The sequence below is a fragment of the Gadus chalcogrammus genome, chromosome 22, assembly GCF_026213295.1.
Source record: "Gadus chalcogrammus isolate NIFS_2021 chromosome 22, NIFS_Gcha_1.0, whole genome shotgun sequence".
NCBI lineage: Eukaryota > Metazoa > Chordata > Actinopteri > Gadiformes > Gadidae > Gadus > Gadus chalcogrammus.
In genome coordinates, this window is record NC_079433.1 from 8,075,514 (window position 1) to 8,095,900 (window position 20,387).

The 20,387-nt window shown below is 44.2% G+C and overlaps 1 protein-coding gene across 4 annotated transcripts in view; it reads right to left on the bottom strand.

Moving 5' to 3' along the window:
* The window catches only part of LOC130375555 (phosphatase and actin regulator 4A-like), a 30,615-nt gene extending 11,822 nt beyond the window's left edge, over window positions 1–18,793 (bottom strand). For 2 of the 4 annotated variants that reach the window (XM_056582546.1, XM_056582543.1), the window contains exons 1-4: window positions 9,070–9,300; window positions 1,976–2,146; window positions 1,610–1,690; window positions 147–1,319 (exon numbers count right to left, since the gene is read on the bottom strand). In XM_056582546.1, the coding sequence (XP_056438521.1) occupies window positions 147–1,319; window positions 1,610–1,690; window positions 1,976–2,146; window positions 9,070–9,130 (1,486 nt within the window). In that variant the 5' untranslated portion in view covers window positions 9,131–9,300. Of the gene's footprint in view, window positions 1–146; window positions 1,320–1,609; window positions 1,691–1,975; window positions 2,147–9,069; window positions 9,301–12,228; window positions 12,876–12,906; window positions 12,950–15,200; window positions 15,319–18,454 lie in introns of those variants that run through there. The other 2 variants (XM_056582545.1, XM_056582544.1) reach the window with 2 other exon arrangements.
* Window positions 18,794–20,387: the final 1,594 nt, after the last annotated feature.

Here is a 20,387-nt window from a genome sequence, read left to right on the forward strand (position 1 = left end):
AATTTAAGCCCTTGAGTTACAGTATTTAAGATCAGCATATGACATTATAACGAATTTAGGACTTGTTAAGGCCTTACATTTAGAAACATGAATTTAAGACTTTTTAAGGATGCGCAGACACCCTGGATAAGACAAGGCGGGCTTACCTGTGCGACCTCTGAACTCCTCCGCTGGGCTGTATCTGGGCAGGGTGCTCCTCTGGTCCGCCTCCGAGGCCGGCCGCACCCTGCGGTTCTCCTCCGAGTTCGCCTTCTGCAGGACCGCCCTGACGTCCACCTCGGAGACGGGCCGCCCCGCCGCCCGCAGGCTGTCCACGGGGTTCCGCTGGGGCTCCGGTTTGTCCCTGCGCTCGCGCTCGGCCTCCTCGCCTCGTCTCTTGTCGGGTCGCTCCTCCTGCCTGGGGTCCTTCCGGTCGCGGTCGTCCCCCCGGTCCCCCCTCCAGCCCCGCCGCTCTCGGTCCTCCTTCTCCCGCTCCTCCCTCTCGTGCTCCCGCTCTTCCCTCTCGCGCTCCTCCCGGCGCTCCCGCTCGATCCGCTCCTTAACGCGCTGCTCCCTTTCCTGCTCCGCCCGGTCGTCCCGCCGGTCCTTCTCCCCCCGCGGCTCCCTCCTGTCCCGGTCGCCACGCTCCCTCCTGTCCCTCTCCTCGCGCTCCGGCCTCTCCTCCCGCCTTTCCCTTTCCTCGCGCTCCGGCTTTTCCTCCCTCCTGTCCCGCTCCTCCCGCTCTTCCCTCTTGTCCCTCTCCTCGCGGTCAGTCCTCTCGTCCCTCCTGTCCCTGTCGTCTCTCCGCTCACGCCTCTCCCTGGGGTCCCGCTCACGATCCCGGTCGTCGCGGCGTTCCCTGCGCTCCGGCTCGTCCCGGTCCTCCCTCCTGTCCCGCTCCTCCCTCTTGTCCTCCCGGGGCTCTCTCTTGTCCTCATTCCTGTCCCGGTCTTCCCGGGGCTCTCTCTTGTCCTCTCTGAGCTCCCTCTTGTCCTCCCGTCCGTCCTTCCTCTCGTCCCATCGGGGCCGGACCTCCTCCGGGACGGCCCCCCTGGGTAACGAGCCGCCCCGCCTGTCCAGGTCCGACGGCAGGCGGCTGCGGCGGTCGGCCTCCACGGCCTGGCGGGCCAGAGAGTCCACGTCCAGGGGCGCCCGGTGGACGCGCGAGGCGTCCGACGGCACACGGCTCCGCCGCTCCTCCCCCTGAGGCAGCCACATGGGCGTGGCGCGCGAATCAGACTCCCCGCGGAGCACCCGCACGCCGGCCTCCGACTCCCGCTCCACGTCCATGGCCGCCGGGTGGCCGTTCTTCACGGGGCCAGACTTGTGCCGGTTGCTCTCTGTGGGGCGAGGAGGTCGTTGTGAGACATGGGCGACGCAGTGGGGCAGCTGGGACGCAATTACATTTTAGAGGAGGGTATAAAATGGCCCGTATATTCCCTTTTACTAGGCGGCGCACCTTGAAGTTATAACCTCGATGACAGCGAATAAGCAAAAATCATCGCAGCTTTGGGAAAGGTATTCAACATTGTCTCCTCTTATCATGGATGACATGTGCCTACAAACAACCTGTTTACATGGCCAGGGTAAATGCAGATGATAGAGCTACCGATGTGGGGGATGTACTCACGATTCTCAGGAATTTCCTTCAGCACCCCTCTCTCAATCAGCTCCTGCCGGGATTTCCTCACCGATATCTGTCTTTCCAAAGCTGAAATGAAGGAGAAAAACCCCCAACATTTGACATCAAATTTATTTTGGATCGATATCTATCTGAAGACAGTTTTGTTTTGTCCCCCTATTGCCGTCCAAGTCCCTGTTTGTCGACCACATAATAATGTTTCTTATTGATTGGATGCAGGCGTCGGTTTCACTGCCCTACAAATAAAAGGGTATTGCTGTTGTTAGCACCCTACACAAGGTTCCCAGACGCCCCTAACGGACAACCGTCATAACTAAACATTATTTGAATTGCTCAGATCGGAGGTGAACCTACCGATGGAGGTCTCGGAAAACTTTTCGCTGGGCTTCTTCTTCCTCCACTTCCAGGGCTTGAAGATCTTGCCCAGGCTGGAGAACTTGCCCTTGCGCTTGGATGGAGGTGTTCCATCTCCAGAGTTGCCCCCCTCGCTCCCGGTCGAGCTCCGCTGCAGGTCTACTTCCTCATCTGGAGGAGCAGAACACAGACAAAAGAGAGACGTTCAATACAAATAAAGCATTAACAAATCAATACAAGTTATAAAGCACATGTAAACCACTTTTTCACCAGCGATGCAGAGCCCTCCTGATTATAGTAAAGTCAAGCCAAGGTTCCCTTCAATGAAAACCTCTAATACAAGCCCCTCACCGGCCCTGATGAGTGGGCCGCCTGGACGAATGTGATTGCAAATGGCAGTGCTCGTAATGGGAAGAAATCACCATGCGAGTGCCCCTTGCAAGACTTCCAACAGTGCACCATTTGTCTTTGGCACCTCCATGGCCAGGAGCCCAGCAATGCAGCCTATCTCAAGGGCTGACAGCCTCCTCCATGAGGGGGGGGCGGGCCCGGGCCTTAATCTAGCGCAGGTGCTACATTTCTCCCGTCGTGCCGCGGCACAGGGCCCGCGAGCCAGGGGGAAGGCTGGTCCACATTCCACTCTTATTACCCGGCGCGCTTCTTTCAGCTGTCAAGCCCCAGGAGACCAAACAGCCCCAGTGGAAGAGGGCTGCACCGAGAGGCAAATGGAAAGGGGTTGGTGTGTTTTGTTTACTGCGAGCTACTCCCGTTCACAAAAGGGAGTGAGGGTTGATTTTGAACCCAGTCGGGTAGTAGGGAACATTGGCTCGTACTGCGCGTGTTGACACATCGTTAACCAGTTTAATCAAACTGTGACGAAAAAAGTTGCAATAATCCATGATGACTTATGTAACGTAGACAAATGTAAACAAAACAGTTAGGAAAGGCGCCTACCCGGGCAGAAACCGTGACTCACAGCACGCTGCTCCTACTTGGGACGAAACCCACACCTGAGTGTGCTTTGCAATTCTAAGGCAATGAGTTGCTAGTCACCAGTGACGTCACCCTGCTTCATTGAACTTTGCATGTCAAACTCCATTGACAAGAAAACTGGCACAGTGAACCAGCCTGTTTATACAATGTCAATAAGTGCTGAGTGCAAAGTCGGATCAGTGGCACGTTACATAACCTGCGAGTTGAATGCCTGCAGGAGAGACTTGCGACAAACGGTAAGAAAGAGGTGTATCACAGTTTCGTTCATTAGTAGAAAGCATATATAGTAGGGGTGTGCCAAATAATCGTCATGACGATGCATCGCGATTCTAATTTTCACGATCTACTGCATCGATTGTTGACGCCAAGAATCGATTATTAATTTTAAAAAAATGAATAATTAAAAAAAAAAAAAAAATTTTTTTTGTTTTTTTTATATAGTTTTATAAAGCCTATTCACTTTTTGTGGCATCAGTTTGTCCTCTTATGTTTATGAAATGATATTGCTGTTATAATGGCAGCTACTTCCAAAAGGGGAAATGTTTGAATGTTTTCATTTCATTGGTTTAAAGGACCACTGAGGCCATGTAAACGGCACTGATTATCCTTATTTTGTTATTTTAAGTTTTATAGATCCTTAGCACTTCTTGTCAGTGTATCCAGTAATAGTCGTTTCAATAAATACAGCTATGTATGAATTGAGTTGCTTTGAGTTATCAATTGAACACACTATCCAGATCATACACAGCCAGTCAGCCACTGGTAATGGCTTAATTGTTTTTTAAGTGTTCAGTGAAAATTCGCAATGCATCGCAATGCATCGCAATAATTCAAGTATCGCGATGCATCGTGATAGAATCGCATCGTGGCATGTGAATCGTGATACGAATCGAATCGTGACTTCTTTGGCAATACCCACCCACCCCTAGTTGACAGGGTTCTGTTTTTTTGCCTCAATGTTCTTATTTTGGATAGGAAGGACAGAAATAGCAATTGTTTCACTCGCCATGAGTTTCTATTCAACAGGCTTGAGGACATCATGCATGATTGTATTTAAATTAATCTTGAGCCAATACAATTCTTGCTATATTTACAGAGCCACAATTCTGAATATATGATAATATGAAAAAATGATGGAATACTTGTAAAAACCCAGTGACACACAAAAGCCACCCACGCAAAGGCTCTAGAATGATGATGACTAATAGCAATGCTATAAACCAATGTAATTATACATGAGGGAATGGGACCCAAGTCTGAGAGTGATTACATACAAGGGTCCAGCCGGTCGACCACTGCTATGCAGAACAATTAAGATTAACTATGCAAAATTTCTAGCCACACAAACAATGCCTGGGTAGTTCCAAGCCAAGGAACCAAACAGGAAAAAGCTAAATCAATAGAATACAACTGCTGTAATTCTGTTTCTGCATTCTGCATTACTGGACACACTTGAAGATAGCGGAAATTAGAAATGTTGTTGTCAACATTAGCGTCAACAGCTTATTGTATGGTGTGAAACGCTGTTATTGTCTACTCTACAACAGTTACTTAGCATTCACAAATAAAAAAATCACAAAGATCAACAACTTTAAAATAAATTAAACCAAACTTAGCAAGGCCTACTTGAAGATAGAAATTATTTAAATTACCACTTGTTTTACCAATTCGAAAACTGCCTAAGATCAAACTCAAAACCCAGATCGAAATTCCAAGCGTCAACTATTTGATATAGATATCTTTACGCACATAAAACAAGCAAACCATCATCTCTCACTTTCTCTTCCAATACCGATGACACGCAACATAAATCCTCTCAATACAAGTTCTGGTACAATGTTAAAACACAAGTATAAAACTGATATAGCATTATTTACACGCCGGTATTCATCTGTGGGTTCTCTACACTGTAAAACCTAACAGTACATCTTACTAAAAGAACTAAGTAGACGTAACTTAAATCTCAAAAATCGTTGGGGTTACTCATTCACCTGAATGAACAGAACTTAAGAATCAATAATTGATATAATAACTCTTTTGTTTTGAGTGCTGCTCAAATATGGAACATTTTAAGTCTAACTTATTTATTCCAGTGTGTTCCATTGACTTATTTAACTTAAATGTAGCTATATCATTTTCATTAGACTATATAAGCTACACTTTGTGTAATTAGTTTTTATTGCTATCTCTATTATTTATAATCATTTCTGATGATTATGCAATGCCCAATTAAAACAAATAATTACTGTGACATAATTTCAATGATCACAGTGTAAAGATTTAAAGTTAATCACAGAATATTGGCATAAATAAATAAGCTTATGACACACATTTTCGTTCAACTTTTTTTGATTGTGTCTCAAACAGCTTGTGTGTCTTTTAACAGGCGCTAGCTCTTTATATTTGGGAAACCCATTTATCAAAAACGGCTGAATCCGAATACTCATACTTGACTACTATATAGTATGCATTTTGCAGTACGCCAAAAAATATAGCGCGTCGGAATGCTCAGTAGCCTACGCATTGTGTAGAAGACGTTTCCGAATGCGTGCTACCGCCAAAGTAAACCACGGAGTTCACTACGCTATCCCACAATGCAACCGGAGTCTAGTAACGAACGAAGAAGAGATGGCTGACCCGACACCAACAGAAAGACGACGTAGAAAGAGAACACCGATGCTAAAGAGATGGCATGTTTAAAAATAATAATAATTAGTAAAGCTGTTTAAATGACTACTTGAAATGACCATGGAAATGTTATGAATGTTCAGCATTCAGCTTAATAAATAATGTGGCGACTCCTACCCCCGGGGAGTCTGGGTATTCATAATGTTTGGGGAAAAGGGGTTTTATTGTCTTTTTATAACTTGATGTGTTATTAGGTTAAGTGGGGTTAACGGGTTTGGGTTCTTTATTGTTTGTGTGTTAATTGTGATGTGTGTGATCGGGACCATTAGTGAGAGTGTTGTGTGTGTTGGTCAGTGGTGCCGTGTTTTCTGTTGTGTGTCTGTGTTTGAATATAGCCAGCTCTCGTGGTCGTGCGGTGCACTAAGGCACGAGAGTTGCGCCGCCATTTAAACTTGGGCTCCCGTCTCGTCCTTCCCGCGCTGCTCGCCACAGTAATTTAAGTTGGATCAGAGATTGGTGAATCCATTGTGTTCATTTAACTTGAGTGGTTTAAGGCAATCGGTTTCCTCAAATGAATTGAGTAGACGAAATGTAATTTTAAGTTGTTGCAACTAGAATGTAATAAGTTACATGAACACATGTTATATACGTTGAATGAATTGCTGCATTTAAGTGTAAAAAGATAATTCTTTACATTTCACCTCAGTAAATGGAATTAGTAATGCTAACTCATAATACACATGTCACAATAACTCTAGCTATAAGAGTTATCTTTACTTACATCAAATAATTGCTGGTACTTAATTTATTTGAGTTAGTAAACTTAAATAGTTCAAGGCAATCGGTTTCCTCAAATAGTTTAAGTTCAACTAACTTGTCAGGTTTTACAGTGTATACAAAAAACTGAAATAGCGTAAGATAGCGGAAAACACGATTTTTACGTTCATTAAAATGACAACCTTACACTAACAAAAAAGGCTAAGTCCTTGCATTACATGCATTACTTTTTCAGTGCGGAGGCCGTGGGCATTATATACTGTTATTTTACAAGCAGTTATATCATTTTGTAAAATAACGGTAGATAATGCACATGGCCTGCACACTGAAAAAGACAGCTTGAAACCGCACAGCTGAACATCTTGCAACTTTTCTAAGGAGCCTTTTACTATACCATTGATCCATGTCATTCAAAACAAAGCACGCCATCATGGCAACCTCTGGCAAACACAGACTGATATGAGCTTTTTTAAGTTTAGATAATGTGAAAGTCAATGCCTATCTGCACATTTTAGTACAGCTAGTTCGGTTGCGTCTTGAGCGATCCCTGAAACATAAGCCGAGCATGTAGTATGGACAGAACTGGACCGTAATCCAAAAATACATACATAAAGTGATCAATAGAGACTCCCCAATGAAAATAACAACAGCAGTGTTGGCCCTGCCAAAGTGTTGATGGTCCCTACAAAGCTTTCTTACTGGAACCCACTTGTGGTACAGCTAATGTACACTTTTGGCAGTGTTAAATAGTTCTGTCTGCTGGGCTTGACATAAGCGCATGCACACCCACGCTAGAATGATAGCCAACACATGACAGCATGAGTTAACTATAAATGGTTCTGAGCCATTAAGAACCCTAACCTTTATTGCTTTTGGGAAGGAACTTACACATGGCAACCTTTAAAAATGAAAGGAGTACATTTTGACATGGCACATTAAACCGCAATGCACACAGTGGACCTACTGCAGTGGACCCAATTCTGTCAGACGGACACACAGTTTAAAGATATAATGGAAGCCAGCAGGCATGGTGATGCCATTTTCATGCAAGGTGAACTCACGCTCATAAAAGGTATAATCAACAGAAAATAAGCCATTATAGCAAGTTAATTAGACAGATATGCATGTCCATAATAACCACCTCTGCCTCGCTCCGTCCCTCACACCCTCCTTGCCCATGGAGCTGGCAGATAGGATCTGCTACCATGTCCTACAATTAGCCTACATGTGAGGAGGAAAGAGCTTTACAAGTGTAGCTGCAAGCCAGCCCAGGACTAGTACTCCCCTCAAGGTCAGGGTTAAACGTAGCCAGCATCAAGGCCCGGTTCAGAGCCAACAACATAGCGATAACATCAACCCTGACACAAAAGATGTTGCTTCGTAGTCGGTGCATCCAGGCTGCTGCACCGTACCATTGCTAAGACTCACTGAAAATGGTATGCTTGATAACACAAAAAGGGAAGAGCTCACACCCGTCTCTGACATTTAGCATGAGACCCAAAGGGTGTGAAGTGGGGTTAGTGGGTCCCAGGGAGAAGCACACATTGTTGTGTTTGGTTTGCAACAGTGTTACACTATGGTGTGCGGAGTGTCTCTTACAGAGCACAAACACGGCTGGTAATAGCTTTGCAAACCAAAACGCAGGATAAGAACGGGAAGGATTAAACAGTGCAGACAATAGACCCCGACACACAGCACAACAAAAAAGAGTGTGCTGCTGTTGTGACACATTGACCCTTCGCAAGAACACAAATTTGAACTTAAACCTCGGACTGCACATTAACCAATGAGTGGATTCTTTAAAAGGCTCTCCTCTTGCTCTGCCTTTACAACAAGCCAAGACTGCTAATGATTTACTTAACACAGCACCCTTAGGTGTTTGGTACACTAATACCATCCACATGAACCCTCGTCATGATGAAACAACAAAAAAGGGGCGCTATTTGATTACACGGAGGCCAAACCGAGGGCGGATATCCTTTGCACGTGAGCTCCAACACGTCGCATCCAAATTAAACACTACTTTCGAACAGGTCGTACTCGCCAAGAGTCATCCCGTTTAAAAAGGGCAAGCAAAGGAACACAAGAGTGTGTTTGCTACATAAACACCCCTCGGCCATCTGTCGAGATGTTTTAAACAAACAACGAAGCTTTGCAAACACCTCAGACCCCCGAGACGTTAAGCAGCTGACAGCGCCCGGGTTATGGGTGTACTGTTTTCCACAGGACACCGCACTACAGACAGACGCCATACGAGTCGACGGGGTAAGTGGAGTCGGACGAGGCCAAAAGATAAATCCATGTTCAGCGAGACCTGTTGACAGTTGGTGCCTTGCACCCCCAGCCCTGGCTCTTCGTGAAAAAAAAAAAAAAAAAAAAACACCCAGCAACCATCCATTAGACCGGGCCAAGACAGGAAGTGATACGCGGGGCTCGAGTATATTACACAATCACAGCATTCCATCAACGAACATTCTTCTGCTCCTGAATGTACCTACTGCTTTCAACCATTTCAAAACACAGCCATTAGACATACACATCTACCAAACTGCGGTGGACCAGCTTTCAGGCCAAACTCAAAGCGTAAAAGCGAAACACTGGGGTAGTCCTCCAGTAGTAAGCACCGCATGTATCCAAAGGTAAAACCCTGGTGGTCCACACAGCCACCTGTCCTCTGCCTCCAGCCCAAGACTCACCATTAGTGTACCGTGCTGCTGGTGACTGGCCTGCTGTCGTAGAGCTGCCACTTTGTCCCATGCTCCCACTCCTGTCCCAGCCTGCCCCTGCCTCTAGCTCTCCAGAGGCCTGCCGCCGGGAGGGCTACAGGAGGGACGCTAGAGGGGGAAAACTGGAGCCGTGAACAGCCCCAGCACTCCTGTAACCAAAGCTGCTTGCCTGCTGGCTGCCGTCGTTTATGCCCTCTCCCGTCTCAGTAGTCTCGCCCGCCCCTTCCCTTCCCTTGAGCCCTTGTGTTTTCCTCTCTCTCCCCCCCCCTCTTGTTCACCGTCTCCCTCCCTCTCTCTCTCTCTATCTCGCTGAACACACACGTATGTTCACTCAGCCCCTGGGTTGTTTGGTCCCTCCCATGTCGGAGGCCTGACTTCATGTAGGAGGAACGCCGTTAAGACACTCGCGCATGCCTGTCATTCCTGAGAGCGCCAGATATTCATCAAGGGCAAAGTTCACCACAGGGAGGCTCTGAGGGTTGGCTGGTCCAGTCAACAGCCAGCGGATGGGTAAGGCAAACCCTTACCACTGCGCCTGCCCCCACCCCCACACACACACACACACACCCGCTCGCAATGCACTATTCCCCAAAGCTGTTGCGCAGGCTTCAGCGAGAAGGTGGGACGGCCTTTAAACGGGTGAGGTAATTTGAGGAGGGGAAGGTGAGCCAGCGATAGAAGGTGGAGCCTGGTGCCAAAGAGCAGGAAGTGACATCGGCGTGGTGTCGAGTGACACTCCTGGGAGAAGCTCCGTGAGCACAGCACTTGATGAGTCAACAAGTGACAGTAGCATGTGATCCCGCTGTTTGGCAATAAACTGTTGCTTCAGACCGGTTTTGAAAACGTTAGAACATACTAAAACTCAGCAGTTGATTGTTGATCGCCAAACGGATAAAAAATTGTTGATTTGTTAAGATCAACAGATATATAGCAGTTTATCCGACAGATGTTCAAACATGCCTCTTCTGTAAAGAAAAACCTATTATTTCAGTAGAACCACACTATCACTCAAGCCATTGAGGTTGCCAATCCTAGTAAAAAGTAAATGCTTTCCCAAAAAGCAAAACGTGCTTCCTTAAAATCGATCTTCAATCAAGTAGTTAAATAACATGTTGCTGAATGATTTGCCAGACCTGAAGCTCTATTTATCACAGAGACAGGTCAGCCAGGCATCCGCACATTTCCATCTCTGTTCTGCTGCTTAAACTGGGGGTGAAAGTGAGTGGGAGTCAAGCCTCTTTCGCAAAGGGAGACAGTGTGGTAGTAGGGGGAAGGATTGCCGTGAGGATTTGCTAGCAGACTGGCTTGCTGATTCAAATAGGAGGCCTGCTTGAACCGTTCAGTTGAGCGCACACACACTACAGTATCATAACATTATTTATGTTGTGTTGTGTTTTAAAAAAGGGACAAGCATATGGATTTGTAGACTACACACACACAAAAAAAAAAAAGGAGTAAGATTGCCACTGATAGTACGGTCATGAATGTGGTCAGCACAGGTACTGAATTATAAACAGCTTTATTTATAATGTAATTTAGATGCCTATGATGTGTTGCTAAATCGGATGAAAACACACAAAAGGTTTAGGCAATACTATTGAATAGTATTGCCTATTCAGTTGGCAGGTGGATCTATCTAGCCCTAAGGCAAAGAGAAATCACATACAAAACCATAATGAACATGTTCTAGCGATCTACCTTCAAGGGCAGAAAACAGATTCTACATGGCACATATCGATTTAAGGGCCTTTCCTTTTGGTTTGCTTGGGTAGCAGCCTGGTGTTAAGTCTACTAAAATGTCAGGAACCTTGATGGAGTCATACATTGTGAATGTCTGTTTTTCGAAAATGTTTGCATTGGATCTTTAAAGCAACGCATTTATATTTGGGCAAATATAATACGTTACGGACACACAATTTAAATTAGTGTAGGTAAATCTCTTGGTACAATATGCTTATGTACAACTCAGGCTCAGACACATTCCCCATGGGGAGTTGTAAAATACACACACAAAAAATACTTTTGATGACTGCAGATGGATGAGGGGGACGTCAATTACATCATAACAGCCTATAGTAATTTAGGAATATCGATATTGGCCAAAAGATGTGGAGCCTAACTATTAGTAGTTAAGAGTGTAAAACTTTTAACACACAGGCACTCCCAGGAGGAGTGCCTGTGTGTCAGTCACTCCAACTACGATGGACTGACTGAATGACAGCACAATAGCCCTCAAAGATGACGTGGACAGTGATGTAGTGAATATATGAGAAGCAGTGTCATTAACTCAGGTAGAACTAGGCACTTCAGCTCCATTGCACCCTCTAGAGCACAATCAGGGCTAAGACGAAGAAAAGGCTGAAGTGAAAAATGAAAAGCGATCATTTATAGAAATTAAGAGCAAAGAAAAAAAAGCACCTCTGAGACCACCAAAGTAGAAAGAGTCAACCAATCACAACAAAGATAAACAAATTAAAAAAACTCAAACAGAAATGGGAATTATAATTAATTAAATGTACTTCCCTTTGTCCTTATTGAGTTAACCGTGTAATTAAATTCTCTTTTCCAACACTAAATGGGCAACATTAACGAAACAATCAATGCAGGGGTCTTTCCCTGATTGTGTCAGTTTCACAGAGACCAGCATGACAGCCAAACTGTGTTGAGCGCCACCGCTTCATGACTCACTGAAAAAACAGAACCCTGCCTTTTCCTCAAATCACGGTCCGCCGACGTGCAAGAACAAGAATCAAGAAGCCGAAAATAGCAACAGGCCACCAGTATGGCAGTCATCGTGTTGTGAAACCCAAGTGTCAAAGAAATGCTCCATATCATGAGTGAAACTCTGGTTTATAACTCAGAACTACAAACTAGGCCTGCTACATCTCCCTGACAGAGATCAGGCATTGTACATTTGTATTTATCAAGCTAAAATCGTTCATAAAACATAGTCCCTCGACCGCATCCTCAAAACACCAAACTGCTGAAGCCTCAAAGAGTCAAATTCCCTCTTCTTAAAAAGGTCTGAAAACACCAAGTCAAGCTCAAGCTAGCATTTTACACAAACAGTTCAAACCACCAAAAGGCTCAACACAAACCTCCAGATACTGAGAGGGAGGGCTTACTCACGCATGTTTTCAGCTTGTACTGCCATTCCAGAAGTCCCTCGCCGTGGATCAAAGCAAAGAAAGAGCTAGCGTCGACTAAAACCACCACAGCGGGAAGGGAATCATAGAACCCAACCAGGGCCCGTGTGAGTGTGTGAAGGTTTGTAGTGAAATGTGAGAGGCGGGCGGTGGGAATGCAGCACCGCGTGACCTACAGGTGTGTCCTCGGAGAAGGAGAGGGGCTATCAGATAGCCCCAGTGTCAACAGCACAATGCGTCACCGCAAGGCCAACCCTAGCCCGGCTCCCACAGTCCCGTCGCCTCCCCGCTAGCCGTTCACACGATATAGGGCAACGGATACGGACATGCAACACACCTAGAGAAACCTCTGCAATAATAGACTTGAGTTATTTTTAGTTGTATGTCCCCACTGGATTAAGAGTCCCATAAGGAAGTGTGTAACCATCACGGCAGTGACGCCAAGGTGTGTCCATCTGCTGTAAGAAATAGGCCCAAAAAAAATGCCCCGATTCCCATATCAGCTCTTTGAGCATGTAAACATACACTGTTAGTGAGTATGGATTTGCTTGTTCATTGATATGAACAAGCAAATCCCAAAAAGCCATAATTTGGCAGTGCCAACAAAATTTGGCTCTGCCAAATTATGGCAGTGTAATAATAAAACATGAAGGATTCCTACCTTGATTTTCCATTAGTGTCCCAAACACAGTAGTCCACAGCTCCTGAATGAGAAAGGAAAAATTGTCAATGAAATACTGATTAAAGTTCCTCAGAAGAGGCCGTATAATTACATTCTTTCCAGACAGACCGAACGTAGTTCCACTGAACTATGCATCAGGCCAACAGTCCTAGATCCAACATGGTGTTTAATGCTCCATTGCTGGGCCAGGAGGACGGGCTTGTGTTCCCGATGCAGTCCAACCAGTCCGTGCTAGCTCATGATCCGTTTAAAAAAAATGCATGGCTGCTCTGATGATTTTACATATTGAAGGCAGACGTATTACATTGATGGCAAGGTCTTACACTACAGTGCATGAGTTACTCTAGGAGTATGGCTTAATTATTAAAAGTGTGATATTAAAAATGAAACGCGATTAGAAAGTACGATTTTACATTGGTTAAGCATATAAATAAAACTATGATAGACCTTTCAACCAGGTATACACATACAAGAAAATAACATCCAATACCGCGCCCAACGCCACAGACAGTCTAAAGTTCACACAACATCTCGATTAAGATCATTTACAGAGACGTGTTGAAACGTAAAAGGCAATGTTGTCGTGCTTTGGCAGACTGGAGACGCAAGTTCCAGTCTGCCAAAGCAAGGCAAGTTCCTCAACCACAGCCTTTAAACCCAATAATAAAAACCTTATTTCGTAGAATCCAAATCACGAAAGACCATTAAAGAAGGACACATATCATATTAAAACAAATGAAAGGGCCAAAGTCTATTGGATAAAGTCAAAAGCTTTTTGTGGTGTTAAATAGATGGGGAGTAACAATAGAGCCATCCGATCAAGCAAGGAATTTATTTTCAAAAAGCCCTAGCATTACTCACACAATCAAGTCTGTTTGTTACAAGTCTGATTTTTTAATTTTGATGCAATGCCACTTAAGGAGATTTAATTATGCGTCCACGTTTGTATGCATAATGCGGTACTTTAGTAGCAGTCATTCTACTAGGATGTTTTCACCCCACCATTCATGTTGAGGATGTTTGTTGGCCTGGGTAAAACTAGGTCGGCAGTTAATGTTTGAAAACGAGCACATGGAGGTAGATTCACATCCCCTCAATGCTGTTTACTTGCATTCCTTTGGCAAAGAAAGCCTCATTACAAGAAGGAGCATCCAATCAGAGAAAGCCGAATACCTTTGGGCACATAAAATGCAGTTGGGTCCATTTCTAGTTCAATTTCATAAATCCGATTGCGTCGGATGAGAATAACAATTTACATACAGTCCCAGACAAAGAAAGGAGAGGCAAAGGAAGTGCATTCAATTCATTTAGACATTCTGCAGAGCTTAAGAGTGTGCAAAGAACATTCCTACTCCCTTACAACACTGGTGTCTCTGGTCTCCGGCACGCACGGAGCCAGCAGGGCTGAGTATCACTGAACATGCTATGCTATGCACGGTGAGGTTATAGAGAGTGCCGCCTGTGAGCAACACTGCCAAGCCGTTCCCATGCGATTAATGTCAACACGGCGAAAAGCTTGTTGAAATTCAAACGATAAGGCAGGCTTGCCATTGGTTGTGTGGAGTTGTGTTGTGCATGTGCAAGGAGGAGCGCACCGCAAAACGTTTTAAATTGCCCTTTGGAATGTAGAATCATGCAGAAGACGTGCAGGAGCAAGGTGAATGGCAACTGTATTTGTAAACACATCACAGATCTGAATTTGGACAATCAGCTTTCTCCATAATGTGCTGTCAACTCTCCAAAAATAATTCCAGATATGAAATCTTTAATAATAGAGCTTTAACCATTCTTAGAAAAGTGTACTCTTAACTGGTGCGAGTATGCGTGTTTTTAATTGTATTCCAATATCTGCAGTGAATTGTGATGTTACAAAACAGAAAACTGCATATTTTGCTTACACTGTACGTGTAAGAGCCTAACTACTAGGGCGAGAGATGAAAATAAGTAATAGCTAAATTATCTCTTTCTGCGCATTCGTTTCACACCCTTGTTGGAACCATGTCAATTTGCAACATTGCTATAAAAAAAGTATTTCAAAAGCAACTACAAGCAGTATAAATACTAGATATGTCTCCATGTTCACTACAGGATAACAATGGAAGATTACATTGGAGAAAATTTGTTGAAACCATTTGCCTAAATGCTAAATATTCCTGCTTAGCATAGTGTCCTGCACCAGTCATCGGCACAAGATACAGCGCCGAAGACTTTTGAGTCTGGTTATCTAGGCTCTGACGTTGGGACAATTCTCAATAAATGTTGCATCCACTTACATCTGCTGACAATCATTGGGGTCCTGACGATTCCCTGCAACAGTGCCCGGACGCTGGGCTTCTGGGGTTATCGCTGGCTCCAGATGGAATCCTCCGTTGCTGAGTGTTGACAGTAATCCTGTAACATGGACAAACATATGTGGATCACGATCAAACCATGTCAAACACATGCTCAAAGCCCACGCTAAATATTGGCCAACGCCAACAATTATTTATTTTTTTCCATAGGAAGTACTAGGCAGGTCTTGTCAATACCCCTTGGATGAATTCATAGCAACCAGGCGGTCCTGTGCGTTGGATTATAAATATTTGATGACGCGGATGAAAGAGACAATAAGCAATGAAAGGCTGTTAAATCAAAAGTAACAAGACAAGGGTTAGCCCAAAATAGAGTCAACTTAATTTGCACAGCCCACAACAAACGCCTAAGAACTAAAATGGCACTAGGTCCAAGGTTGACTTTCACAGGAAAAAGGCATGCCCACATTACAATGGTCCAACTGGTTTAGCAAGTGTACGGCTGTGATGTACAGGCAGCATATGCGCAGCAGCAGCACATATGCAAGCAAGCATCAGAGGCCAGGCTTATAAAACAGTAGCTACTGGAACTAAAAAGGGAGGAAAATTCAATACACATGTAGCAATCAGCGATTCATGAATCAGATCAAAAATCAACTACTGAATTTGAAATTCAAGCCGGTGTATTATACAGTAGATGGGACGCAAAGTTTATGCCCAGTTCCCTTTTCAACCCTCAAATTATTTATTAGGTAGTAATCAGCACCACCGCAACTCTATTCTCTTCTCTGATTTCAGGGTGTGCGGTCACTTCCACTGCAAAAACAGGGACTCGTTAGTCGCTACTCTGAGCAGACAGGAAAAAGCAAACAGAGCACGGAGGTACAGTCCAACACTGTGTGTGCGTGTCTGCAAGTGAGCAGACGAAAGCTTCAAAGAACATGAGACGATGCAAGTCACAGCACAGTTCTTAGGGCTAGGAGAGACTACATAAACAACACACACACACACACACACACACACACACACACACACACACACACACACACACACACACACACACACACACACACACACACACACACACACACACACACACACACACACACACACACACACACACACACACACACACACAGCCTCTCTAGCTAGTTCAGAGCATGTCCGGATTACACATCACAGCTTTAGTGTTTTTCTTTGTGTTGCAACCTCACGTGGTCCCTTTCATGTAAGCAGAAAGAAGACAAAGCAAAAAGAAATAAAACGGAGGCAGACAGCAGGCAGACTTTCTGGTTTGGTGAGAAATTAGAATGTCCAACGGTGGAATGATGGTACATTACCCAAGTTCAATGAGTTTCTAATGTCATGTGTGCTGTGTAGTATACACTAGAAAAATTAAGATTGACCATTTTGACAGATCAAACACCAGCACATGTTAGGTGTACTGACAATGACCACAATGTGTCAGACTACCTCCTTGAAAGCTCTACGGGAGGAACGGAACGCAACTAAATAAATAGTTTGTTGACAAAGGTAGAGCCAAGGGAGCTGACAAGCATCAGAGAACAGCGAGAAGAGGAATCTCCACTTTCATTACGACAGTTGCAACATCGAAGGGATAAGATAAACGATTGAATCCATTATACACAAGTGCTGTTGGATCTTGTGCTGTTCAATCTTGAGCGATCGATGGATGGACCTAATGGACAAGACGACCCCACACGCATACGGACAACTCCCACCATGCTGTAGCATTGTACAGCATAGCACACCGTTTTGAAATAAGCACTACTGCTAATCCCGCTGTGTTCAGCATTCAAACCCACTCATTAAGACCTTCCGATGTGCGCGGCACAAACAGCCATTGTGTGAAGTTTCAGTCTGCAGGCATAGCATTCCCGAAACAGAAAACCAAACTTGTTCAGGAATGAACATTTAATATTAACGTAAACCCTGATAACGAAAAGAAAGTGAACCCAAGAGAGGCAGACAATTCTGTACTCTGTGCTCAGTTTTGTACTAAGTTATGGAATGTAAACACTGCTGTTATCATCCGATTTAATTGGTTGCTTCCGGGGTAAAAAGGAAACATGTATTGCCCAGGCGCTGGCCTACTTTGTTGTTAATTATGTATGCCATTTCCCCTACCAGGCTGATTTGTACAACACAAAGTGAAGAGTAGCCTACTTGATAATCTATTCAGATGGATGCTATAGTATAACGGCTAAAGTTCATCCGCAGGGGTTACCGCGATTTTACAAATGGATATGTACATATTTTATAATTCAAACAAAAAATACGCCTGTTTATTTGTTGTGGAAATGTTATGGCAAGTTTCAATGTTATAGCAAGTTGTAATAGTGCGCTGACGTACAAGGTCATGAGCCGATTACTCCATAAAATTTAAAAACAATTTCAAATTTCTTTATGGCTTTTCCCTTTCTATGTTGTCCAGGAGTAAAGCAAAACACCCTACAGAGACAGTACAGGGGCGTATGGGAATACCTTAGGATAATGAGGTACTGAAGAAACACAGGTACCTGTTGAAACAAGTAGAAGGGCTTGCTCTGACTGTACAGGAATGTGTGGAGAGGCTTGCGCGGTTGAAATCAGTTGACGAAGAACGTGTGGGATGTATCGTGTACTTAAAACAGGATTGTATGGAGTGATATGATGCAGTGAGTGTAGGATAGCAGTATAGGATGAGAGTTGCTGGTACAGTGTTTGGAAGGTCTTTCACCAGGCCCACAATGAATAGACGAGCCCACTGATTCAACCGAATGCTCATTAAAACCACAAAAAAGCAATAAAAAGGCGTAACATATCTGCCTGTCGTCCAAACGACATGCGGGGAATATCGCCTATCAATAAACATCGACGTCGAGAATAAGTGCATTTACGCTTAACTAGTAGGATTTAAATCATAAACTTAGATAGTCCAAGATCACTTGTTTGGCGTTAGCTTGCCAATTTCAACAAGACAGGGTATCTAACATCCACGATGATGGCTGCTATATGATAACCCTTTTTCTTTCATAATTGTGATAACGTAAATAGTCGAATTCGTTCGAGCATAGCGTTAATCCTGATGTAGTCGCCAGCAACAGGTGGATATTCCAGTAAATTGTATCGTTAGCTTATGTTAGCCTATTTGGCTACTTCTAAACAGTGGTGGTTGTGTGTGTGTATATATATATTTATAACACAAATAAGCAACTCGGATAGGCAGTACTCACCCTTTAATAAGAAAATGACGTTCTCTCCAGCCCATGGACACACGGAGCAAAGGTTAGTCTGTAACTCTTAACGTGGATCCTAACGTGACACTTGACGAGTCGCTGATCTCCAATCACACGACCCAACACTGGCCCAGAAGGCGGAACTAGCCCCGCTAACCACCTTTAGCCCTCAATTCAGCCGCTCAACTTTTGAAAACTTAAAAGTTATGAAGTTCGATAATTTGAATCCCGTCCTACAATATACGAACCGAGGGAAAGTTTTTGAAAAATCAGTATTTGTTATGAAAGGTGTAACGGCTAATTCCGCATTAGGCAGATTACAACTGCGCATGCGCCGTTGTGTACAACACGTTTACCTGGCTCCTTCCTAAAGTGCGAGGCGTTAAACTACCAGCCTATCAACCTCGCCCTTCCCTTTTAATTTATATTTAGTTAGGGTAGGCGCAAAGCATATGACACATCAAATAGGATTGATACGTCATTTTTATTACCTACATAAATATCTGCGTTAATTTTAAATTTTATTTTTCAGAAACCACAAAACAAGTGATGGAATACTCTGACCTCTCCTGGTTATCTGCTGAACTGCATTGCTACTGCGCACACATTTCTCTCATGGCCCATGTGTTTCCCGTGGATGTAAATATTTGGCGTTGCCATGTGAATGAGGGTGTGTGTTTCTTTCGAATGCTCTCAGAAATTAGTTCCACGTAATTATTATGGTAATTGGTTCTTCTATGTTGCCCCACCTTTGCCTTATTAAGTGCAAGCTTGCCAGAGCAGATAAACAATATGGTTTCATCTCTGTATTACCTGCTTTAAATATGTTTATCAGATAAATATAGACCAACATAACTAATTGCAATGCAGACACAACAAATCCCTTTGGTTGGGGCTTGATAAATGTGCATAGATGCCAGCTCCCGATAGAAAAAATCATTTTCAATTCCTCAAGGGCAGAACAAGTATTTGTGCCTTTGTTTGGGAAGCAATCTGAAGTAAACAGACCTCTTAGAAAAGAAAGAGCTGGCGTGCGAATGGTAGCTACATTAATTCCCAGTCTGGAGCAGTTTTTTTGACATTCCCTGCAGTATTCGGCTCTACATAGGAGTAATTATAGGGCATCAAGGGGAATAGGCCACACAAAAGCCAGCCTCCACATGAACCTTTAGTGGTCTGGAATTATGCTCAAGACAAGGGTCACTCTCACTTTGTTATTTTCTCTCTCTCTCTCTCTCTCTCTCTCTCTCTCTCTCTCTCTCTCTCTCTCTCTCTCTCTCTCTCTCTCAAATTCTGTCACACGGTCTCTCTGCCCGCCCATCACTTGATTCCCACACTAAGATTGTCTAGCATTTATTAATCTAAACCTAATCTCTCAGTCACCCGCGATGGCCCGAGGGATTTCATGAGTTTGTATCTGTAACATTGAGTAAGACATAACTTTGAATAAATTGCTAATTATCTATCCTTATAGTTGCGCCTGCCATTTCAGGTTCCTCTTCTTGTTTTTGTTTGCACCTAATGGACAATCCTTGTATGCTTGATTCCCCATCACGAACCCTTGCATAAAATGACCCTTGGCTCTTACAGGCAGCACCCACACCAAATTAGAAAAACAGTGAACAAATGGAGGAAGTATCTGTGTCTTAAAAAAGACTAGCTATAAATACGTTTGATATTCAGAACTTTGGGTGGTATTTCGCGAAGAACACAATACTTCCACATTTGGATTCGCCATGCCTATGTCTTCACGTTTATAAATAGTAGGATTGGAACACAACCACTAACTAAGCCATTTCATCCACCAATAGTAGACAGGAAAGGGAACGGCAGGTAAGAAGTCATACAGTTTGTCTGGCAGACGACCGACAGACATGTCTGTCGGTCGCCTGGACGTCATGTCCTTTTACTGGAAACATTTACCATCATT